General features: G+C 40.8%; 1 protein-coding gene across 37 annotated transcripts in view; it reads left to right on the top strand.

Moving 5' to 3' along the window:
- The window catches only part of ank3b (ankyrin 3b), a 177924-nt gene that overhangs the window by 139820 nt on the left and 12263 nt on the right, over positions 1-25841 (top strand). For 18 of the 37 annotated variants that reach the window (XM_049464977.1, XM_049464984.1, XM_049464983.1 and 15 more), the window contains 15 exons: positions 442-486; positions 1033-1139; positions 2289-2321; positions 4751-4975; positions 8575-8729; positions 9699-9910; positions 10709-10916; positions 12247-12343; positions 12463-12691; positions 14302-14427; positions 15040-15162; positions 15606-15632; positions 16218-16299; positions 17396-23329; positions 25610-25684. In XM_049464977.1, the coding sequence (XP_049320934.1) occupies positions 442-486; positions 1033-1139; positions 2289-2321; positions 4751-4975; positions 8575-8729; positions 9699-9910; positions 10709-10916; positions 12247-12343; positions 12463-12691; positions 14302-14427; positions 15040-15162; positions 15606-15632; positions 16218-16299; positions 17396-23329; positions 25610-25684 (7678 nt within the window). The remainder of the gene's footprint in view (positions 1-441; positions 487-1032; positions 1140-2288; positions 2322-4750; positions 4976-8574; positions 8730-9698; positions 9911-10708; positions 10917-12246; positions 12344-12462; positions 12692-14301; positions 14428-15039; positions 15163-15605; positions 15633-16217; positions 16300-17395; positions 23330-25609; positions 25685-25841) is intronic. The other 19 variants (XM_049464997.1, XM_049464996.1, XM_049464995.1 and 16 more) reach the window with 12 other exon arrangements.

The raw sequence follows: 25841 nt of genomic DNA, 5'->3' as shown, positions 1-25841 counted from the left end.
GTAACTTTTATTCTTTTTCACATGGCAGGCTAGCTGTTTGGATGGTAATATTAGAGAATGTTAGCTCATTTGTACTTTTCTGTTCTCTGGTTAATCATGTTACAATTGCTTAAGTAAACCAGACAAATTCTTAGAATCCTGATTTGCAAATAGAGGCTCTGAGTCCAGATGATGGAAGATTCTGCTGGCCTTAGTCAGCAGTATTTCCACATTTGCTTCATGCTATATTTTTTTCTGATGCCACTGAGCTATTTCCACATAGGAGCCCCCACTGAGGTGAGAATTGATGCTTGGTGCTTGGAGTAAAAAAAAGAAAAGAAAAAATGGTCAACGTTTCATCTCAGCCTTTTATGCTATGTCTGTTCACTACTGACTGCTTGTGTTAAGCTCGTTTTGGCTGGTGATTACAGCGAAAAATCTCTTCTTCTTCAAATGCTTCAGAGCGTCTGTAAAGAGATGCCCTTCGTTGTTGAGCCCCAAAACAAGGTATAAATGCACTGAGGGATTCTGCATTATTGTTTTGCTGATTTAAAAGCTCAGACACAGGGCACACATTAAATTTGCTGGGGGAAAAAATGTATATAGTTGCGCCTGCTTGTGGCATTGAGCCACACTCTGTGCCTGAACTGCCATTACTGTCCAAGAAGAACCTTTTCATTTGCTGCCCTGCGGTTTGTAGCCTGGCTTTCCACAGCATTCTGGCTCCTAATGATAATTTACTGTTTGCTTCTAAAGATTCAGTTCACCCCAACCTTTCATTACTTTTTTTAAACCATTCGAAACATAGGAATGCATGTGTATGTATCGATGCTTTCTACCATCAGCGGCTGGATGAGATGATGAATGCACTTTCCTCCTAGCAGGGGTTATTGCCATGCATTGAGAGTCTGCTCCTTTGTTGTGGTTTACCACACTTTCACTGAGTAAGTCAGTGTAAAAGACAGTTCACCCTTCTTAGTTCTCATACTTTGTTTGTGTGTGTGTGTGTGTCCGTGTGTGTGTGTCCGTGTGTGTATGCGCTCTCACCCGCAGCACCTGGCTGCAGCCAAAGATTTTGATGCTGACTCCCTGAGGCGCTACAGCTGGACGGGCGACACCTTGGACAATGTCAACCTGGTTTCAAGCCCCATCCACTCAGGGTAAGAGCTGTGTGTCAAATTAGAATTGATTAATTTTGCTTGTAATGTAACTCATTTGTTCTATTTCTAGTTAAACAACTAGACATGGCTAAAGCTAGGATTTTCTCTTAAGGGAACCAGTGCTCTCAATCCCCCGCACCTCTGGAGGAAAACATTTAATGCCTGGTGTTATGCTAATGACCCACAGTGCGTGTACATAGGCCACCGCCTCCCCCCAAACACCATAGAGCTTTTGCAGTTTTAGGGTGATTGAAATAAAGCTGATATAGTTAGCTGCTTCATGTCTGATGACAAAAAAAAATCTTAAATCTTAGTTCTACCAGGAAGACTCCAGAAGCAAGCATACAATAATAACAGTGTACATTTTGATAATATTAACAACATATTAAACAACAATTTATGTAAAGTTTGACGTTTTGACGTAGGCCCTGTCATCAACCCTGGTATACAGCATCTGGACCCTCACAGATCCTGCTGGAACTAGCGCTCAAGCTTACAGTTAAATTTTTTTTTTAAGAATTTGATTTCAATTTCTTTCCCATTTTCTCCCCAATTTATGCGTCCAATTACTCATTAGGACTTCCCCCATCACTAGTAATGCCCAAACACCAGGAGGGTGAAGACTAACACATGCTTCCTCCGATACATGTGAAGTCAGCCACTGCCTGACATTGCTGAGTAGGAAAATAACACACTAAAACCTCAACCTACCCTTTATTTAATAAATATTTATTGAAGTTTTTCTAACGGTTCTAAAATGCCTGTCATCCTAGCATTAACTTAGTTGACAGAACTGGCAATTAGTGTTCTCCTCTAAGCATGTTGTGTTGAGCTGTTCAGTGAAATCGCATTATCAGCAGTTGAACTGTATCAAGCACATTGTAGCCTTGTCATCTGAAATGACGTTTGCGCAGAATTCTCTTGATGTATCTCCCATTGCTGTAGACGCACCTTGCCTTTCCCATTGTTTATAATGCTAATATGATTTCCTTCCTTCCCTTCAGTCTCCTATTGTTCATTATGCTCTTTATGAACTTGCTATCTCCCCCTTGTTCCTGCATATTAAGAGTGTTGTCTTGGTGCTGATGGTGATGATGAATCTTGTCGACTTTGCCCGTCCACCATTGTTCCAATTTTGTTTCATTGCAGCGTTTCCTCTCCGCTCCCTCAGTATGACTCCAGGTGACCATGGTTGTGTCCTGTGATCAGTGTTTTCTCTCCTTTCTTCTTTCTGTGCTCGTTTCATTTACTCTCTTTCACCTACAGTTCATACTAAGCCGGTTAGCGGGGTGAAGCAGTCTAATGTGTGTGTGTGTGTGTTGTGATGTGATGTAAAGAGAATAGAAAGACTTTATGGTTGTGTTTTAAGGCCGTCACACACTGGACGTACCACACGGTGCCACACTGAGCTGATGATATAAATATAAAACATAAAATACTGACAAGCTGGCAAAGTTTATGAAGTCTAGGCTACTAATTATTGAATAAGTTGAGTTTGTTGATCAGCCTTTCTTTATCCGTTGTCCACAAGGGCGTTTCTTGCTGGTAAACTCATTTTTATGGTATTATTTTGGATTCAACTTAATGTGTTATAATAAAAATTCTCTGTGGTGCACTGTGACAGTGTTTGTAGCCGTTGTGCTGTGTGCGTGCCTCCATTAAAACCGATGGTTTAAAATACTCGGGCACAGCACGTTACGTCCGGTGTGTGACGGCCTTCAATTTGTCTATGAGCGGAGTGATCAAAAACAAACAAACAAACAAACAAATAAGGCTGTGTCTGAATTCTTAAGCTGTGCCATTAATCACGATTAGTAGAGCCTGGTTTGATAGTTTAAGGTTTGAACTTAGAAGACCAATTTACTGGTACATTCTTCTATCCCATGACTTTTTAATGCATGTCAGTGTTTAAACTAGTTGAACTACTAGAGCTTATGTGTACTATGTGTAAAATGAAGGCACGGAACACCAATTTGGTCGTCAAGGACACAGCCGTTTTCATATGACACTCAAATACATCATTTAGGGTTCCAGTTTTTGACTTAACTCCAAGCTTCCTGTGAAAATCACTAGGAGTGAATGTCATGCAGTGTTGTCAACTCTTAACTTCACATGTGGTTTTGATAAAGCATGGATTGAGTTTGAAGGGATCTCTGTCCCAGACCATTTTCTTCAGTAACACAAAAACACGTCTAATGACCACGTTTCGCTTCTAGAGCAGTCGAACTTGGCAGTTCTGTTGCTGTGAGGAATTCCTGGTTTCCTTTATGTATATACATACAGCACAACTAATATTTGGTTAAATGGCCCTTAGCAAGTTTAACAGTGACCATATACTTTTTATAGCCAACAAAAAGTCTTTTGTATTCCAGATGTCTTTGTCTCACTTGGGCATAAATTCATCCTTGAAGGCTTTGTCCATGTGTGCAAATTTTACTTTAGAGTGCAGCCATCTAATAGCACAGGCATTTTGACTTGTATAAATCTGCAATCATCCTTCTTGCACTGCAATGGTCTTCTTGAAACTACCCATTAAACTGTGTGTTGATCAGGCTAGGTATCATTCAAAAATGATCAATACCAGTACCAGTACGATACTTTGATTTCGATACAGATACCCAAACAGTACTTTTTTCAATACCTTTTTTTAAATGCTAACCAAAAACATAATAATTATTCTCAAAAAAGGTATTTATTTAACAGCTGACATGAGTAATCTCATTCTCATACTGTTATCATTAGAAACTCCATTAGAAACTCCAAATATTTTCCCTAAGCATATTGCTGGATGCGTTTCAGTTTTTAAGAGTTATTTTAAAGAAATATCAGCATTAAATTGGCAAAATGGAATGATATTTATCTTAGTGGTGTCAATTACTTAAATATTGTATTATTGTGAGCAAGACACAAAGCAAGCGGCTGAAGATTTTAGTGCAGCAACGGTGTGACGACCGCGTTTCTGCACATGCTCTCTGTTTCTGTGCATCAGTGCACCGTCTTGATTGTTTTTTTTACCTTGCTGCTTTTTATACAAAGTATCAAAAAAAAAATTTATAAACCTTTCGGTACTCGTAGTACCAAGATATTGCGGTTGTTGCCTTTTCCCAGCCCTAAGAGAAGCTATTAGCTGTAGCCAATCATGATCACAGGAAGTTAAGAGTGAGTTTAAAGACATTTTTATCATTTTATTGTGTGTCGATTTAAGAAAACCCTAATAAATGTTCAAAAGAAGAGGTCAACCAACAACTGAAAGCCCAATATTACCATTATATTGATGTCCATAATGACTGTATAGAAACTTCCAACCACTACTGCATATTTTTCAATATATTTCAATATATTTCTATATTGATGAAAGCTAAAGTATGCTGGACAATCAGCTAAGCTCATCCATACAAACTCACGTCTGCACAAAAAACATAAATGAACAAACTGCCAGGACTGACTGCTCACTCTCATTTTCTTTCTCTTCTCTCTCACCCTTTCCTCTCTCTTCCTCCCTGGTGTTTGGTTTTGTGACTTCTTTAATTTTTTGATCACAGCATGGGATGACCTTAACTGCCATGCCTCTGTTCCACCCACTCACTGTTCCGTCTATATCGCCCCCGCAGGTTCTTGGTCAGCTTCATGGTGGACGCACGCGGCGGCTCCATGAGGGGCAGCCGCCACAACGGCATGCGCATCATCATCCCGCCCCGCAAGTGCACAGCCCCCACTCGCATCACCTGCCGCCTGGTCAAGAGACACAAGCTGGCCTCCCCGCCCCCTATGGTGGAGGGAGAGGGGCTGGCCAGCCGCCTGGTGGAGGTGGGACCTGCCGGAGCTCACTTCCTGGGGTAGGTCACGTTCTGTCCTCACCTTCATTAGTCCTGTTTCCAGGGACGTGGGAAGACATTTGAAGTTGGGGGTGCTGAGCTTTTCTTCATATACGTATATACATAAATACTATATACGTAATATGCAAACTAACATTGTGTAAAATTCTTATTGCACTGTAACCTCTGAAGCTGTTTTAGTAGGTACCATTCTTATGAGAAGATAATTCTGCTGTATCTCTTAAAATAATAGAATATTTTAAAATAACAGGAATAACAAGAAAGATCTCAAAATAATCAAGAAACAGGATCTCAAAATAATGAGATCATCTCAAAATATGTCATTTATATAACAATTTCTAAATAATTTAAATAATGTGAAAATAATTAAATATCTTTAAATAATGAAAAGGGATTTCAGAGAATTATCTCAGAATCATTCAAATTATCTTAAAATAATGAGAAATCCTCTTAAACTAACAACAGTATCTCAAACAGAAAATATATAATTTCAAAATAATTAAAGGGATCTGAATATAAAGATAAATTATTTAAAAATAACGAGAAAGGATCTAAAAAATTATTATCTTAAAATCTTAAAATTATTAGGAAGTCAAAAATTAACAAAACAGAGTACAAATTTTGAGTATTATCTGAAAATAATGAGAAACCATTTCAAAATAATGCAAATTTTCTAATAGATACTAGAAAACATTTAAAAATAACAAGAACCCATCTTGAAATTATCATAATCACCCCCAAAATAGTGAGAAAGCATCTCCTCATAACAAGAAATGTCTACTTAACTAGAAATAATCTAAAAATAACTAGAAATTTTTAAGTGTAATGGCTAGATGACTTGATCAGAGAATCTTTAAAAAGGCAGGAAGCTCTTGTTGGGTGTTAACACAATGCAGTGGTCAGTACTTAAATGTAAAATGTTTGTTTTCTAAATAAGGAACACCACTGAATCCGCAACAGGCTCATAGAATGCTGAGGATCATTGGTGCATGTGGAATTGAAGCCTATAGGTCTACTGGTCCAGTCCCACAGAAGAGCTGCTGTAGCATAAACTGCTAAATATGAGTCCAGGCCCTGATTTGAAGGGGGCATGAGGGGGACCTACACAATATTACTCAGAGGGATTTGATGTAGTGGATGATCAGTGTGTATATTAACGTATTTATCGGTACTGAGAAATCCTTGAAAGTTGAAAGATTCAGCACCTCCACTTCCCACGTCCCTGACTGTTCCAGCTTTTTTGCCTCTCTCTATCTCTCTTTCTCTCTCTCTCTCTCTCCATCGCCATGGAAATCATCTGTTTGGTAGCGAGGTGTTTCAGCAGTCAGAAAGGCCAGTTTCGCTCTCCATTATCATGCCAGCCAACCAGTATCTGATGGTAAATCTGCAGCAAAGGCTAGCCTTTCTCTTTTCTCTCGTCTGCTTACCTGCTCAACTGCTCAACTACTCTGTGATGCTAGAGAGACTAGATACCGTCATGTGATCAGATGACTAGATACAAGATGATGATGATACATTGCTGGAAGTACTGCTGAAAGAGCTCAGCCTTGGGAAAGCTCACAGTAAACAGTGGAACGGTTCAGGATGTAGTCAGAGTCTACATAAACGAATCAGAGGATTCCTGCAGCAATGACCAGTCTGTTTTGTGTTCCTCCTTTTTGTTCCTCTAATTGCTGCAAGGACGTTATTCAGTAAACTGCATCTTCCCCGAAAACTCCCCCCTCTTAATGAGGGGGAGAGCTTCGTTAGCCGAATCCTGCAGCTTGGGCCTCGAGGAACAAAATTTATTGGGTAGGATTGTGCCGCTTAGAACAGACGCTCCTCTCCGACGACCTTTCTTTTAACTAAGCCATTGTCGATTTTACGTTTGGGCTGTTTTAATTTTCAGTCACCTGTTTCTTTGAGGCTTTCAGTTGACTGAAAGCAGATGTTGTCGGCTATTCCAGCTCACTCTGCTGCGCTTGTTGGGCATGCTACCCGCTGCTGTCATGGCTGCCGCCTTTTGCCCATTTTGATCAGACTCAGACTCCCACTCTTTCATCCCATGTGGGAGAGAGTTTCATTTGCTCTTTCTGTTCAGGAGAAGGTATCATTGTGCTTGTGCAGATTAGAAGAAGCCATCAGCGTTTCAAAAAGGAGAGAGAACACCAAAATGCTGTACAGAACACTGTACACTATGCAAACATCGATGTACTATGTATTTTGAGTCAAAGATACAGAGAATTTATAGTAAAATAACAGAAAAAGTACAATATTTCAGTATTGTAGTTCACTATTGAAACATGTGGTGTTTTTCATGGTACCTTCTCTGTGATTATACATTAAATGTAAGTTTCTGTCACTTCATGTCTGTCACTGTGGAGAATGTTGTGCTCATCTACACAGACATTTGTTTATAATATGTAGTAAATATTTTACCAGAATATTATTTTAAAAAACTAAGCATGCACAGAATATTTCCCAACTGAAATGACTTAAGTAAGTAAGTACAGTAATTACGGTGCTGTATAGATAGCCACCGTGCCGATGTGGGAAAGGCCAGGTTTTTGTTATTTTTTACTTATGAAATGATATCAAGCGTTTGGCATAATTTTTCATGCTTGGTATCCTACCTCTTTACGAACTGTTTTTCCGGCTAAATAATAATATGAGCTGTACAGGGCTAGGATAATAGCATTTGTTATAGTACTTAGCACCAATTCTTTCTGTGTACATTTTACTAACATGTGACTGGAGTAACAGTGCTGAGGTAAGTTTAGGATTAGAATAGCATTTTTGAGGTAAGTTCATGATTAGAATAGCATTTCTGAGGTGAATTAATGATTAGAAAAGCATTTCTGAGGTAAATTAATGATTAGAACAGCAGTGCTGAAATACATTTATGTTTAGAATAAAAAAAATGTTAATTGTAATCAATTGGTAATAGTGTTTTCTTTGAATTCCAAGCCAAAAATACATTTAGGCTGGTGAAAAAGTTGGCGAAATTAATATAAACCTGCAAATATCTGTGTTCTGTATTTGACCATTTTTTTATGTCGGTTCAAAAAAAAAGTTATCATATTTAACAAATATCATTTTTAAAGAAATATCATTTTCTTTAAATCAATTTTACAATATACAGCATGAGTAAAAAATACCAGGGATGTAGTAGCTCACACCTTATTATACCCTAATATTATTATTAATAAAACATTTTATTTTGTTATTAACTCCTCCCTGTCACCATGTCCACAAAGTCCTGAGTGGTTCTGCCATGTTTCTCTCTATGTTTGGAATGTTGCATTCTGTCAGTCAACATTATCTGTCTGTTTTTTTTGTTTTGGGGGTATAAAGCACAAAGTGACTGAAGCCTAAACCGTATATTTGTCTTTAATATGTTAAAGCATATAATGTAATTGTGTAAAAAACTAAATTTTCTGATTCATGTCAAATGTGCCAAGTGCCCCTCTTTTGCACTACTGAAGTATGCTCCATACGTTCAGCCTGCATCAGTTATTTACTGATTTACCTCAGCATACCCATTCCCATCCTTCACATGACTGTGTGCTGGTGTTCACTGGCAGAATCCACTCTTAGTGGTGTGTGGTGTGTTTTTGCAGCCCAGTGATAGTGGAGATCCCTCATTTCGGGTCCATGAGAGGGAAGGAGCGCGAGCTGATCATTCTTAGAAGTGAGAACGGTGAGACATGGAAGGAGCACCAGTACGACTGCAGGACTGAAGCCCTCAATGAGCTGCTTAATGGCATGGATGAAGGTACGACACTGACAGTACACAAAGAAATTACAATTCAGTTTTATAAGATACGTGTCTAACATTTTTAAATTAATAATATTTGGAAATATTGAGAAAATCATTATAGTATGATCCTACCACCACCATTGCATGTTATTAGGGTTGAGTGCCTCTTTTTTACTTGTCCAAACATATACTTGTCCAAATATATGATTTCAAATATATCAATAACATAAATAACCTTTTTAAATGTATGATTATTTTTATATGTATTTATTTTACAGGATTCTTAGAAGTGTTTTTGATTATCTAGATACCATATTTTTCGCACCAGATTATAAGGCACACTATCAATAACTGTCTATTTTCTGGTCTATTTTCATACATAAGGCGCAATGGATTATAAGGTGCATTTTATATGACTCTAGCAGGTCTCACCACCGATTCTTAAAACAAAACATTTATAAAAAACTGTAATTCTTAAAAAAACATTTCCCTCCTGAAAACTGTTTATTTGGGTGAGTTAAGCGCTTCCGTTTATTAACATTAAACTTAGATTTCCAGATATTCACTAAAGCGGAAGCATTAGCATTAGTGGCTAACCGCTAGTGGTAATGCTAATGCAGTGCTTGGCAGGGTTAGCAGCAGGCTACAGGCTGATTATACTCACCTCTGAACAGCAAAAGGGCTATTTCTTAGAGTGGTTAGCAGCTAATGCTAATGCTGCTCCAGCAGTGCTAGTTGGGGTTAGCAGCAGGCCACAGGCCGATTCTACTCACCGATTCAAATTCATACATAAGGCGCACTGGGTTATAAGGCGCACTGACGATTTTTTTGGAAAAATTATAGGATTTTATAGGGGCCTTATAGGTGCAAAACAAACAGTATGTTAGTTGTTACTAGTCACACAAGACTAGTATATTTATATCATTTTTTTTTTTTTTTTTTACATATTACTGGTTTTATATTTACTCTTTTTTGTCCCTGAAGAACTGGAGAGTCTAGAAGAGCTGGAAAAGAAGCGCATCTGCAGGATCATCACTAAAGACTTCCCACAGTACTTTGCGGTGGTGTCTCGGATCAAACAGGAGAGTAACCAGATGGGTCCTGAGGGAGGGGTTCTGTCCAGCATGACTGTTCCTCACGTCCAGGCCTCCTTCCCTGAGGGAGCTCTCACCAAGAAGATCAGAGTTGGCCTTCAGGTATGATGACACTAAAATTTTAATTCAGAGTCAGTTGTATTATTGTGAACTTCACCTTTTATGCATTATGAGTTTTAATACAACATAGGAATTACAGATCGGTCACTACATGAAAAGCAGGGTTAACTGGCTGAGATGTTTCTAAATTATACTTGGAAGGTAAAATTCAGGAAGCTTTAGTGGTTTAAGTTTAAGTGGTTTAAGAGTTAAAGGTTTAGAAACATCTACTCTGTCTGCATCACACTGGTTTATAAATATACAGCTCTGGAAAAAAGGTAAGAGACACTTTAGTTTCTGAATCAGATTCTCAAATTTTGCTATTTATAAGTATATGTTTGAGTAAAATGAACATTGCTGTTTTAGGACAACATTTCTCATGTTTCAAATAGAAATATTGTAATTTAGATCATTTATTTGCAGAAAATGAGAAAATGAGAAATGGCTGAAATAACAGAAAAGATGCAGTGCTTTCAGACCTCAAATAATGCAAAAAACAAGTTTATATTCACAAAGTTTTAAGAGTCCAGAAATCAATATTTGGTGGAATAACCCTGGTTTTCATGCATCTTGGCATGTTCTCCTCCACCCGTCTTACACACTGCTTTTAGATAACTTTATGCCACTCCTCTTGATTATATTTTAAAGGTTTTCAATATTTTGTAAGTAAATATCTATCCAATAGAAAAGAGATTGTCACTATTCAGATTTTATTTAGTCAAAACCATGTTCTGACTCGTACTGTTTTGAAGCCAAGACAAAGAATAGTAGATGCATTGATGCCCCTGTTTTTGCCTCCAGGCCCAGCCAGTCCCAGATGAGACAGTGAAGAAGATCCTGGGTAACAGAGCCACGTTCAGCCCCATAGTGACGGTGGAGCCACGCCGGAGAAAGTTCCACAAACCCATCACCATGACCATTCCTGTGCCTCCACTCTCTGGTGAGGGTGTGACCAATGGCTACAAAGGAGATTCCACACCTTGCCTGCGTCTTCTCTGTAGTATCACAGGTAATGATGCCCCTGCAGCTATCTCTTTCATTGTGCTTTATTGGCATATTTAATACATAAAAAGCACCCCAGAAGCTATTCTTTGTAAAATGCCATAAAAGAACCACTTTTAGTTTTCTTTAAAACAGTGAGCTGTTCTTAAATTAATATTCCTGATATTACATTAACCAAGGAATGACCCGGATTTACAGAGCAAAAAAATACCCATTCGGGGGTCTCTGAGGTTTTATAGCTTTCTCTTCCATAGTATATCATCTATCAAAAATGGTTCCACTGCAAACCCATCCATTTTAAGTGAATTGAAAATGTTTCTTCTATGGAAAGGGTAATCAAATCCAATTGCTGGATTTCTGAACAGATCAGTGAATCTTGTCATTATATTATATTATATAAGGTCTCATTATATCGTTTTTTAATTCATTTTAAAATGTCTAGTTGTGGTCTCTAGTATGAATGAATGCAATGTGAGCTGTTTTTTGTGAAAAAAGTGCTCTGGTGTTTCTGTATAGCCCTGCTTTATTTCACTGAATAAGTGGTCTCTGAAGAAAGACAGGATCTCTGCTCTTGTTCATGAATATTCTTACATGCAAACATATCGCCTCTGATTGGCTAACAGCACTGCAGCAGAGAACGCCTACCTGCCTTCCCCCACAGTCAGTTTTACAGCTTTAAAACTCAAAGGATCAAATGTTTTCAGAGATTCAGCTTTAGTTGTAAAGATATAGCACTGAGTGCTAAGTAAAGTTAACCCCTAAACTTTGTTTTAACGTCAAACTCTCAGCGTTGCTCGGCTGAGAGGCTAGTGACCCTGCGGCCAAAGGAATGTTAGCAATGTTATCTACTTTGTCAAATCGTACTTCCCTAGTGTATATTTAGGGACTCTGTAAAACCTCAAATCCACCGGAGATCCGATTTAAACCTATAGTTACTTAGACAAGCTAGCTAATATTAACTAGCTGTTGTAAACAGAGCTGTAAGCTATTTAGCTAACGAGACAGTGTCAACTCTGCTGCAGCCCAGGTTCAGTGCTGTCTGTTAGCGGTCCCGAGCCAAGGTGGGTGAGGGCATAAACTCACAAAACATCACAAGTAGATGTAGACATGATGCTTTTCCTGATCGACTCGCTTTCCTGAACATTTGCTTTTACTAGCTACTGCAGACAATGGAGGCTGAAAAAATGTTTCATATGTAGCATGCAAATACAACTCAGAGAGACCTATTGTATTTTACAAAGGACAAAAAAAGTGGATTTTAGTGAAAGGAGACCTTTGAGCTAGAATCAGGTGGGCTGTCTTGTTCAGAGTGTGTTCTTATGAGTTCTCTTCCACAGGTGGCACGTCCCCTGCCCAGTGGGAGGACATTACTGGCACCACTCCGCTCACCTTTGTGAATGACTGTGTCTCTTTCACTACCAATGTATCTGCCAGGTATGTATCCCAGGATTGATCATTATCCAGAGCAGTTTTCATCTACAGTAGTATAATGTTCTAGAGCAACTACCAACATGAGTCAGGAATTCACTTTCCCGTCTTTCGGCCGTTTGCAGGTTTTGGCTTGCAGACTGCCATCAGATACCAGACACGGTAGGTCTGGCCACTCAGCTCTACAGAGAGCTCATCTGTGTGCCCTACATGGCCAAGTTTGTAGTGTTTGCCAAGATGAACGACCCCGTTGAATCCAATCTGCGATGCTTCTGCATGACGGATGACAAAGTGGACAAGACTCTGGAGCAGCAGGAGAACTTTGAAGAGGTGGCCAGAAGCAAAGACATTGAGGTTTGTGGTTTAATAGAAACCTGTTCTTCTCTTTTCTTGTCTTTTAACACATTGTCACTGTACTGATATACACTAACATGCAGAAAGTCATTGGAAAGCTATTTGTAAATTGATCGTACACCCTGGGAATGCCCTAACCTGTATAAGCTGTGAAGTGTCACCGTATGAGTGAGATTGAACACTGTCCACTGTCCACTGTCATAGGTTCTTTAGCTTCCAAAAATCAGATCAAAATCAAATCAAATTTATTTTTTACATCACAAAGTACAGGTGTACAGGTGAGTGAAAAACTTGGATGCAAGTTCCCACTAGTAAGCAGTGAACTATTTACTATCGTAGAGTAGCAAATATAACAATATACTCATGTATATTATGTAAACATATATACATGTTATTGCACTCTAGATGTGGGGTAAAATAGAATACTGAATATGTAGATATTACAATGACTGAGTGCTATGAGTAAATTGCATGGTACAGAGTAAGTTCTGTGGGAGGTACAGGGTGCAGAACCCTGTATGTGGGATAAGTATAGGAAAGTAAAATAGGTGCGGTGTGAAGTAATGTGCAGAGTGCAGTGAGTTTGTTTGAGATGGCAGTTCTGTGGGTTTGGCAGAATCTGGGGAGGGAACTGTCTTGGAATCGGCTGGTTTCTGAGCTTTCCTGGAAACAGGCAGTGGGTGGGAAGGGTCTTTCAAGATCCTTCTAGATTTCCTCAGGCAGCGGTTGGTGTATAAATCCAGAAGATTTGGGAGCTGAACCCCGGTGATGTACTGCCCTGTACGCACAACCCTTAGCAGGGATTTCCGTAAAGCTTCCTTTAGTGCAGGTGTAGAAAGTCCTGAGGATACTCAAGTTCAGACCAAACCTCCTCAGCCGACCGAGGAAGTAGAAGTGTTGTTGGGCCTTCTTTACCACCCGTCTGGTGGTAAACTTAAAGCTGCTGACCCTCTCCACCGCAGTCCCGTTGATAAAGATAAAGATGATAAAGATACTCTCTCCTGGGTCCTGAAGTCCACAATCAGCTCCTTGGTCTTACTGACCTTTAGAGAGAGGTTATTCTCCTGGCACTAGTTTTCCAGGATGTTAACCTCCTCTCTGTTGGCCGATTCGTCGTTGTTTGAGATTAGGCTCACATTCGTTGTGTCGCCAGCAAACTTGATGATGAAGACATTGGAGCTGTGTCTGGTTGTGCAGTCACGGGTGGGTGTACAGGGATTACAGGAGTGGGCTGGACACACAGACCTGAGGGGCTCCGGTGTTGAGTTGGTGGCCGGTTTAAAGCTTGCTGGCACGACAGAGAGAGAGAGTGAGGTGTTATAAATGTCTGCATAAACTCCTGCTAATTCCTTATAGCAGGCTTTAAGGACTTTACCCAGGTATGCCGCCTGGACCAGCTGACTTGCTTGGGTTCACCCGCTGGAAGGCTCTGACACGCCAAATGGACATGGCATCCACAGGACATGGCAGACATTTGGCATGTCAGTGTTGCCATCCCTTCCAGTGAGAGATTTGTCATTGACCCTCTGAACATCCAGACCCTCTTATAAACTCATGATCCCTGAAATGAAATGTTTGGCCTTCTACTTACACGGTTCACGATTTTACAGGTTTTGGAAGGAAAACCCATCTATGTGGACTGCTATGGCAATTTAACCCCTCTGACCAAAGCTGGGCAGCAACTACTTCTTAATTTCTACGCATTTAAAGAAAACAGACTCCCATTCTGTGTGAAGGTAATATGCTATTTTTATGTACTAGAACGCAGGAAATTAAAACAGGAATTAACCTATGGATCATTCTGAACCTGGCTACAGCAATGATGGCTTATGTCTCATTTGATCTTAAGTAATTTTATTCCTTTTTCCCCATTTTGGTTCACTATTAAGGCAAGGCTGATGTGCCTGTACCTATAGTTCGTTTTCTTTGGTCCACATCAGTTAATAAAATTGTTAACTTGGAGCATTTTTCCCTGGTTGGTTTGTTTTCACACAGGGGTAAATCCAAACCAGACATGTCTGGGGTGGTAGCAAAAAAGTAAATATAGGAAGATGGTCATGTGTTCTTGATTTCTGTGCAATTTTAAATGAAGCAAAAGCAGTGATGGCATGTGATCTTAACTGTAGTATTATCTGAGCAACATACTGTACTAGGTTAAACTGGATACAGAAGCCATTTAGCTTAAACTTGCACTTGGGTTAAGGTCGTAACACGTTCTTGACACATACAAACGTCCAGTATGAAATAAATCTCATTGTTTTATTTATGTGTTACATGTTACTTGATGATATGTTTTAATGTTTGCGATGTTCACGCTTTTCTGCTCATTCCATACTGAAACACCCCAGATCAGGGACAACAGCCAAGAGCCTTGTGGGCGACTGTCCTTCCTCAGGGAGCTGAAAACCTCAAAGGGAATTCCCCAAACTGCTGTCTGTAATCTAAACATCACCCTGCCAGCGCTCAAAAAGGTAAGGTTGTAATTCTCTGCTCATTCGTGTCACATCATGTCATCATCATACTCAGGAAAGGTAGAGCAGTGTTTTCAGCTAAAAGGGTTATACTTGGCCGAAATCTGCCTGAGTGTGTCTTTTATCTGTTTTGAGCTTCTCTCTAGTTGTTGTTGTGGCTGTGGCTGTCCGAATCAGAACTTTGATTTGGATTCATGCTTTGGCTGAAGGTGCACAGGCTTGTGCTTTTTTCTCTATGGCATAATTTGTGGTTGCTTCCCTGTACCTTTTCAGTTCCTTTTTTATTTTATTTTTTTCCATTTGTTCCTTTGCTCTGGCTTTGCTCTGGGTGGCTCTATCTCAGTGTGCTCACAATCGCCCTTTTCACATCCTGATGTTTCTTACCCCCTGCTCTCCATTGCGTTATTCCCCCTGTTTCTGCAATGCATCTTTGGAACCAAAAGGATATGGACTCAGATGCCGATGAAGAGGTAATAGTCCTGTCCCCTCATTTCCATGTGGTGTGCTAGTGTTTGAGTTGCTTTAGTTTTTTTGGGTACTTGCCTTGTGAAACCACACATTGCGTAGCTGCTGCCTGTCACGGGATTTAATGTATGATGGGTAAATGAGTGGTGCACTGGCTTAACTCCATACACTGTAAGAGTATGTACTGCATGTCACTGGCCAAAGGTGACAATCATATATTTTTTTTATTTATCCATTCATGCCTTGTTTCACATTGCTTTAGAGAAAATATACCGTATGATACGTGGAGTCACAAAAAGTATTAACTTTGTTAATATTTAATTACCTTAAGCATTACCTATACGGCATTACTGCTGTATTAACACTTTAGAAACAGTAGTCTAAGTTAATCTATCAATCCCATTACTGAAACTATTAAATGTTGAACTACATTTTATGTCGATATAAAACATATTTCTAGGGGCCTTCAAAGGTTACCAGGATGTTATAATAATCAGAAAATTAAATGCTTCAATTAGCGATGTAGATGTAGAACATCCAGGGCTTAAAACAGGGGGTACTGATAGGACTTTGTGTTGTTGTTGTTGCAGACTGAAAAGCCAGAACGACGTCATACCTTTGCATCTCTAGCCTTACGTAAGCGCTACAGCTATCTGACCGAGCCTGGAATGAGTGAGTGTGATATTTTACTAACATTCTTAGTAGTGTTTCAACATAACAACAATTTACTACGTGACCCACATTGACTATCTATAAACTGAAATATAAACAAATGTTATCTGCACATTTTTACCATGCATAACAAAGTCCTCATGCTTGATTTTGTACAATTTACTTTTGCATGGTTTATGTAGTTGCTGTGCTGTGCCTGCTCACTTTGTTAGATATTGTTTAATATCTCTGTCCATTCCCCCCCCCCCCCACTGACAAGAGAACAACTCAACTACAATATCCATAAAATTTTACTTTGATTGACTAATTAATGCACAGTGCAATATGACATCAAAGTAAAGTCCCCCCTCCTTTCTTATCCTTCTTTTACAACTAGTCTTGCTCCTTTTGGCTTTGTGATTGTGCCGAGTTTTGATTTATTTTTTGGAAAGAAATGCATGGAGATTCACAAAGAAAACTTTTCTCAGGTGCTTTCACAGTTTGCATTGAAATGCCTGTCACCGAGAATACTCAGTCCTGCATGATGAGTTATTATGGACCTAAGATGTAGCACTTAGCCTGCTTTTGCCATAATACGGGTTGCTGTAGCAAAGGAACTAGGGTATTTTTGTTTTGTAGTCCTTACTTTTACTGTTTTGTCAGAATATCCAAATTTTGGGATGAACATGTTTTTTCAGACCAAACAGATAAAAGGCACGTTAGTAAAATCAAGGTAGCCAGTGACAGGGGAATATAGCACATCTAAAGTCAAAAGAGAATTTGTTTTACTCTGGGTTCTCTGCATTTGTCTTGCCATTTTGCGTTTTTGTTGGTCATTGCCTCAGTCCTTATGTTTCTGTATGTGCTTTGTGGGACTTCCGTTTATATTTTGCGTATCATTTTTGTGGACCATGGATCACAGTTTTTTGTTGGGCTTCTTTTTACATTTCTTTTGGATCCTTCTTCATCATCCAACCCATTTCACACCACCATGAAAGCATTGCTTTTCCTTCTTCTATGATACGAGCACCACTGACCAATTTTTTCCCTCTGGTCTCTCTGTTTCTCAACCATTTTTTGTTGATTTTGTGTTGGATTTTCATTTGTCTGTTTAAAGAAACAGTTGAACGAAGTACAACAAGAACACTGCCTGCTGGTTACCCTCACAAACCTGTCTTTTCAACAAGATCTTACCAGGCATGGTCGACTGCTCCTATTACCGTCCCTGGGCAAACAAAATGTGGACTGGGTTCCCTCTCCAGCTCACCTTCCAACACGCCATCTGCTTCGCCATTAAAGTCAGTCTGGTCAATATCCTCAGCTTCTCCACTCAAGTCCACCCTGGGAACCACAAACGTATCTCCTGTTAAGTCTGTTACTGATGTAGCATCACCCATTAGAACATACAGATCTATCTCATCTCCCATAAAGACTGTTCTTCAGCAAGCCCAATACACTGCTCCGGTTTCAACTGGTCTCATTTCTTCACCTCTTAAAACCAGTACAGATCCTGTGTCAATAAAGGGACTTGCAGCTTCATTATCTTCAAGACCAATCTCGGTGTCATCACCTGGATCCATACTGGATAGAACTTTCCCCTCAGTGACACCACCAGAATCTCCAAAATCAACAGCAAATTTGTACACTTCTGCGTTATCGTTCAAATCAACCTTCGCTTCCTCAACCACCACAGTAGCATCCCCCATTAGATCCTTGTCCAGTCTGTCAACACTCAGAACCTCTGCAGATGGAGCTGCAGCTTCTAGGGGAACAATTCTATCATCACTGTCATCACCAGCAAAACCTGCTGTCGTCCCCACTGAAACAGCACTACTCAATGGATCAGTTTCACCCATCAAATACCCGTCTTCCTCTTCTGTGTCGTCCCGCCTATTCTCAGGAGGAACTTGCAGTTTGCAAGAGAGGATACAAGCTTCACAAGCAGCTGCAGCGAGTGCTTGCACAGCCTTCAGCGAGGCTGAAAAAACTCTTATTGCCAGCACGACGCCAAGCTATGAAACACTAAAATCCAAGTCATCTCCTTTAAGGTCAAATGTGTCCAGTTCAGTTTATGCATCTCTTAGATCCCCAGCTTCCACCAGCACACCTGTAACATGTTCAATGACGGTTCCAGTGTTCTCCCTAGTGAATGTTCTACCTGAGCCCCAAGAAAGGAGAGTACCAGACAAAATAACCATTCCACCTCAGACACACACTCAAACACCATCCTCTACTCCCAGATCTAAACCCTCAAAACCCGCACTCTTCATTCCCTCCGCAGCATTTAAAGCAGCCACTGCCGCACAGCTCTCGTCCAGTCAGGAGATTTTGAGGGATGTGGCAGACATGAAAGAGGATCTGATTAAAATGACTGCCATTTTGCAAACTGATTCGGCTTCAGTAGCTAAAAGCTATCAGTCTCAGGCTTCTAAGGAACCCAAAATAGATGATGAGGAACCTTTCAGTCTTGTTGAAAAAGTTAAAGAAGATCTTGTGAAAGTTAGTGAAATCCTGACTAAGGATGTTCTGAGTGAGGCAAAAGGCACTGTTAAAGACAAGGCTTCTGAGGATGAATGGGAAGAGTTTTCTAAAGATGAAATAGAAGAAGCTCAGCAAAGTGTCCTCAAATCTCTACCTCCTTTTGATCCTACCCTCCCAGTTAGACCACAGTCAGTGCAAGACAAAGATCTCGATTTAGCCAAGGTTGTTGACTACTTAGTGAATGACATTGGGGCTAGCTCACTTTCCAAAATGTCTGGTGTAAAGAGTAAATTCGAGGAAATGAAAGAAGGAGAGGAAAAGCAAAAACGTGCCCTGAAACCTGAGCATAAGCTCAAAATGCCGCCTCCAGGCATGCGCTCCTCTCCATCCGAAAAAGATTTGTGCAAATTAGCTGATTCCTACAGTGGTACAGATGCCATTTTGGAATCCCCTGATGATTTTTCCCATGAACAGGATAAAAGCCCACTCTCAGACAGTGGTTTTGAAACCAGAAGCGAAAAGACACCCTCAGCTCCGCAAAGTGCAGAGAGCACAGGGCCCAAACCCCTCTTTACAGACGTTCCCATTCCCCCAGTTATAACAGAAACCAGAACAGAGGTTGTTCGTGTCATTAGGAGTTATGAACACCCTGAGGAGGCCTGTGAGCCCTTAATGGAAGAAGCAGCAGCAGCGGCCTTGAACTCACCGGCTTGCATTGAACCAGAGACGATTGCTGGCTCTATCAAAGATAAAGTTAAAACATTCCAGATTAAAGTCAGTTCCGATGAAGACTCTCTAGTGAGCAAAAGCATGCGTCTGAAAGAGGAAACTCATATAACAACTACAACTAGAATGGTGTACCACAAACCCCAGCTTAAAGATGCAGGCTCTGACAGGATTGAAGAAACAATGTCAGTTCGAGACATAATGAAAGCCTTCCAGTCAGGCAGAGACCCCTCCAAAGAACTGGCTGGCTTGTTTGAACACAAGGCTGGTCAGGATTCTATCAAAGGGGATGAATTAACCCCACGGTTCCTTGAAAAGGACACTAAACCCAAAGTTGAAAGAATAATCGAGGTTCACATTGAAAAGGGCAACACAACAGATCCGACAGAAGTAATTATCAGAGAGACAAAGAAACACCCCGACTACGTATGCAAAGGCAGCCGCGGCCTTAAAGAACTTTCTGATAGGGTAGAGGGTGATTACGAGGCTCTGCAGGAAGAGGAAGAGCTTGCTGAGGAAACACTGCCCTCTTTCTTGGAAACTTCTAGAGTCAATACACCTTTGTCTCAAGAGGAGGACAGTCGACCCAGTTCAGCTCAGCTTATTGCTGATGACTCATATAAAGCTTTTAAACTCCTGACCCAGCACTCCATTGAGTACCATGATGATGAATTATCTGAGTTAAGGGGAGAGTCTTACAGATTTGCTGAAAAAATGCTCCTTTCTGAAAAATTAGACGTATCACATTCTGATACTGAGGACCCAGTGGCACACCAGGGACACGAAGTGACCCCTGAAATGCAAGGAGCAGAAGGCTATTATGGGGAAAAAAGTCCTGGGGCCAGGAAAGAACAGACTTACAGGTCAGCACGAGACTCATCAGAAAAATCTGGTAAATTTACTCAGAAAGATGACCAGTATGATAAACTGACAGTCTTGCACTATACTACAGAGCCTGGTAGCCCCAAACATGCTGTCTGGATGCGTTTCACCCAAGACAGGCAGGACAGGAATAGAGAGAAACTCATATACGAAGATCGTGTTGATCGCACAGTTAAAGAGGCTGAGGAAAAACTGAGCGAAGTTTCACAGTTTTTCAGAGACAAAACAGAAAAGCTTAATGATGAGCTTCAGTCTCCTGAGAAAAAGCCACCCATGAGAGAATCGAGAGAGACACGGTCAGGTCCAAGCTCAGTGTGCAGCAGTCCTGAGAAAACAAAGCAAAAGAGTGAATTAAGCTCCGAGGAGTGGAGTAAGGGAAGGCACAAAATGTTTGGCAGCATGAATGAAAGGAAAAGTGCTAGTTTGCCAAGCAGCCCAGAGAGGTCTGTACAGACACGGTTAAATGAAGACCAATCAAAGCAGGAAAAGCAGGGTGAAACATCTCCCCCAGTTCCAGTAAAGCCTTCCAAAGTCAGTTCTGTTCGGTTGAAGTTTGAAGCAGAGGCTCAAAAGCAAAGTAAAAGTAGTCCAACAGAACAATCTAAACAACCTGTTAAAAAGTTTCAGGAAAGTAAATTACCTGTGTATCAGCTCTTTACTGGATCCAAGACATCTAAAACTGATTCGAGTGAAGAAGAAAAAACCCTGAAAAAGGTTGCTGAGAGTGAGAAAAGTAAGTTAACCATCGGACAAGGTTTATATGGTAGTAAATGTGGATCTGCATCCTCAAAAGAACTAAATGACAAAGTGTTGGAAGGTTCAGGCACCATTTCCAGTAGCACATCTAAAAAAAGGGCACAATATGAACAGGTTGCCAAAAGTTTCGAATCTGACACAACTGAAAAGCTTGCTGAAGCCAAAGAGAAACAAATCCGAGGATCATTAAAAGATCTCAGTAGCCCTGTTGTGCAGAGTGCAAGTAGTGCTGACAATAAAGGGCAGCATCTGAAGTCGCCTGTCAAGGAGGTCAAATCAGGTTTAGCCATCAGAAAGGACCATGCAGACAGTGATGACTCACAGACGAAAAGTCTTAAAAAAAAGATAGAGTCGCACATTCCTGTGAGATCACCTACTGGTCCTTCGGAGACTGATCAAGCTAAGAAATCAAAACAAGACACAATAGCAAAGCAATCTGAAAAAAGTACATCACATATTCCTACCCTATCTAAAACAAGAGTTCAAGGTCGCTCAGAGCTCTCCAAGGGAGACGTTGCTGCACGAAAGTCTCAGGATTCTTTAGAGGGTAGTACTTCAAAGGATTTGAGCTCCAGTAGCCTCAGTCCAGTGGAGAAGGTATCTACAGTCACAACAAGAGAGAGTTTTAAAGGACTGAAAACATTGCCAGTTTACGTTAGTGTGCAGGTAGGAAAACAAGGTGAGAAAGATTCCCCAGGTGGGCAAAATGGATCAGTCAAAAAAATTGTCACTTCAGAAAGCCGAACAATTTATGCAGTCAAACAGAGACAGCCAACATCACCTCAAGGTAGCCCAGACGATGACACACTCGAGCAGATATCGTTTCTTGATAGTTCTGGTAAAAGTCCAATGACACCAGAAACCCCCAGCAGTGAGGAAGTCAGTTACGACCTCACTTCTCGAACCCCTGACTCTTTCATGCCATTTATACCAGGCATTGCAAGCCCCATTGCTGAGGTCTCAGAAGAATCAGAGGACTCAGAGCAAGGCAAAGCAAGTTCATTTAAGGAACTTCAACCAGAAAAGATCATAGTTCCTGAGCCACCCAATGGGAGTCAGGATACTGGACAGGCAGGTAAAGACAAACGAGTTGCATACATAGAGTTTCCCCCTCCCCCTCCCTTAGATTCTGATTCATCACAACCCGAGAAAAAAGGATCTTCCCCTTCCTCAGAGGCCGAGACTGATATGATGGAGGTGAACCTCCAAGAGGAACATGATAAGCATTTGCTTGCTGAGCCCATAATCAGAGTTCAGCCTCCTTCCCCTGTGCCCCCTGGGGCTAATGACAGTGATTCGAGTGATGATGAATCAATCTTTCAGCCCATTCCTGTTAAGAAATATACCTTTAAGCTTGATGAACAGAAGCAAGAAGAGAACGAAACCAAACCCAAAAAGAATGACAAGAATGGTAATCATAAAGAGCCAAATGGGACAAATGGCAATGGCAAAGCCGAGGATTATGACTATGAGCAAAATGGCAATGATCAGTCTATTACGGACTGCTCAATAGCAACAACTGCCGAGTTCTCTCATGATACAGATGCCACAGAGATCGATTCTCTGGATGGATATGATTTCCAGGACGAAGACGACGGACTTAATGATCTAAGTGATGTAAAACCATTTGGATTTCCAACTGAAAACAGAAAGGACATTTGGGCATCAGAAAGTATGCTTAGGCCTAGTGACCGTTCTTTCAGCCAAAGTAAACTTGAGGTTATCGAGGAGGAAGCGCCAATGGAAGAGTGCCAAAAAGCAAAAACAAAGAGTGATTCTTCTGTTAAAAAATCAGACAATGGAAACGGCAATGAAAGTGACAAGAAGCAGTCCAGGCAAGAGGGATTGCCAGACACGTATTTTAGCTACAAACTAGATGAAGAATTTAACACCCCTTTTAAAACTGTAGCTACAAAAGGCTTGGACTTTGATCCTTGGTCGAGTAAAGGAGGAGACGATGAAGTCGTTGATGCTAGAATTAAAGATGATGAGCCAAAGCCTTTTGGGTTAGCTGTTGACGACAAGTCTCAAACGACTACCCCTGACACGACTCCTGCAAGAACTCCGACAGATGAAAGCACACCGACTAGCGAGCCTAACCCTTTCCCCTTCCACGAAGGGAAGATGTTTGAGATGACCCGCAGTGGTGCGATTGACATGAGCAAGCGGGATTTTGTTGAAGAAAGGCTGCAGTTTTTTCAGATTGGTGAGCATATTTATGGAACGAGATCAGGGGATAAAAGGGAAGGGGGCAGAAAAGCAGGGGCAGTCACCTCACAACCACAGACAGTAGATCGGGCACAGGTTAGGATGGATGACAACACAGTAATTTCATACAATGTAATTCAGATTTGCACTGACCGCTCGGACACTCCATCTCACGACAACATTATGGAACCACCCCCATATTCAGAAGTCAGTTCTAATTTGTGTTCCTCTTTTAAGATAGGAGTTAAAGCTACATCTGGTGAGAAAAGGGAGTTGGTGTGTGTGGACTGGGATTGTTCTGAGCTTAAAACATCAGGGGATTCACAGGAAATGAGACCAGGAACTAGTACAGGAGGCCTTTGCATGCAGAGGACAGACTTATCAAAGTCAGAGCAGAGACAATGCCTTCAGACTGAGAACTGCAATAACAGTAATGACCTAGAAGCCCCAGGTTGTGGAACTGATTACATGCAGTGCTGTACAGTAGAACAGCATCATCACTCAAAGCCTATGCACAATTCTTCTGAGCATCCTAATAATTCATTTAAGACAGACTGTGATAATATTAGAGAAGCATGTGCAAGAAGCAAGGCAGACAATACAGCAGTTTTACAATACAAGAATGTGAAAAAACAGCCACTAAAGTCGAGGTTACCAGTGAGAGCACACCATTCAACACAGGACTGTAGAAGTGCTGGTTTGACCTCAGTCCAAGCCACAGGAATCAAAGCCAGTACAAGATTAGATCCATTTCCAAACACAAGGCATAAATGTAGAATTCCAGTTTTGGAGGTTAAAAAGGCGTCTTCCTGCTCTACATCAGAAGGAGAAAGCAGGAACAGCACACTTTTAGCAAAAGTGACAAGCAGAACACAGCATAAACCAACTCAATTGTTAGCTAAAACTATGTCAAGGATAGGTTCCTCCAGAGCATCAGGGGGAAAGACCAGACAAGAGCAGTTGCAGAATTCTGGCAAGAGTCCTTCCAGAGCATCAGGAAGTAAGACAAGACAGGAACAGTTGCAGAGTTCTGGCAAGAGTCCTTCAAGTGCATCAGGAAGTAAGACAAGACAGGAACAGTTGCAGAGTTCTGGCAAGAGTCCTTCCAGAGCATCAGGGGGTAAGACCAGACAGGAACAGTTGCAGAATTCAGGCAAGAGTCCTTCCAGAGCAACAGGAAGTAGAACCAGACAGGAGCAGTTAGAGAACTCTGGCAAAAGTCCTTCCAGAGCATCAGGAAGTAAGACTAGACAAGAGCAGTTACAGAATGTTGCCAAAGGCACTCATTCAAAGGCTAGTGAACCTGTAAAGCTTGTGGACCACCTTTCCAATGAAGAGAAAAAGATGCAGGCATATGATAAAGATGAAGAAAGCAGCACATCCAGGAACACCTCTTTATCAGAAGCGTCCCAGCCCTCCAGTACATCCAGGTCTGCTAGAGATGTGAGAGCAGAGGTTGAGCAGGCCGGCAGAGACAGGAAGAGGAGGAGAAGTAAAAGGACTGGTGGAAGTGAAGGCAGTCAGGGTGCTGGGCCTGAAGTGGCCCCTGGCGTGGAAATCGAGCCTAGTTTGTAAAAATTTTCCACTTGTATGATCTTAGTTGCATGAGCCGTTGTGATTGCCTGTGGCGTGACCTAACTGTAGATGTCATTTCTATCATTCTGTCATCTTTCTCTTTGTGTACTTTGTGTCTTTGATTCCGATTTCCGATATCACTCTCTATCTGACGTAGCCAGTTTAAGTGTAGCATGCTAGTGTGAGCGGGGTGCTGGACACTTGGCCGGTTCCTTGCCTTTGTGGAGTGCTAAGGAGTGTGTAGTAGATTGTACTTGTTACTTTATGAAGTCGTAGCACATCACCGGTGGACGCCGGTGCCCGCATGTTGTTTTTGATTTATTTTATTCTGTTTGTGGGTTCTTGTTCGTGTTCTGTCTCTGGTGAGTTTTTTAATTGTGAGAGGGATTTCCCGATAGATTGGTAGGATGCATTTTCTTTACAACTCTAACCTCTCAACACCACTGACAAATTAATAACTTCTAATGTATTTGAAACAGTGTTTATGCTCTTTTCTGGTCAACACATTGAAACAACAACACAGCATTGAATCTGTTTTTTTGTTGTTGTTGTTTTTGTCAAAATCATCTTTTTGATTATTTTCCTAACAAGATTGACCAGAAAATAGTAAAGCATTATATCTATCTCTATATATTATTTATATCTTTTTAACATACATTATCTACAAGTTATAAATTCCTAATTAAACATCTTCTAATTATAGGTCCTCAAAGTCCTTGTGAAAGGACGGACCTGCGAATGGCTATAGTTGCTGATCATCTTGGCCTGAGCTGGACTGGTAAGAGAACGAAACCTTGGAAATATTACCACCTGGTGGACAAAACGAAACATTATCTCTCTATAAACCGAGACTCTCACTCAGATCGATATTATTCAGAGCTGCATCTTTATTTGAATTATTTATGTGCTACTGAATATTAGACATGCTTTTATGA

This window comes from Astyanax mexicanus, chromosome 15 (assembly GCF_023375975.1).
Source record: "Astyanax mexicanus isolate ESR-SI-001 chromosome 15, AstMex3_surface, whole genome shotgun sequence".
Lineage (NCBI taxonomy): Eukaryota > Metazoa > Chordata > Actinopteri > Characiformes > Acestrorhamphidae > Astyanax > Astyanax mexicanus.
The sequence above is the reverse complement of the archived record's forward strand: the minus strand, read 5'-3'. Positions and strand labels throughout refer to the sequence as shown.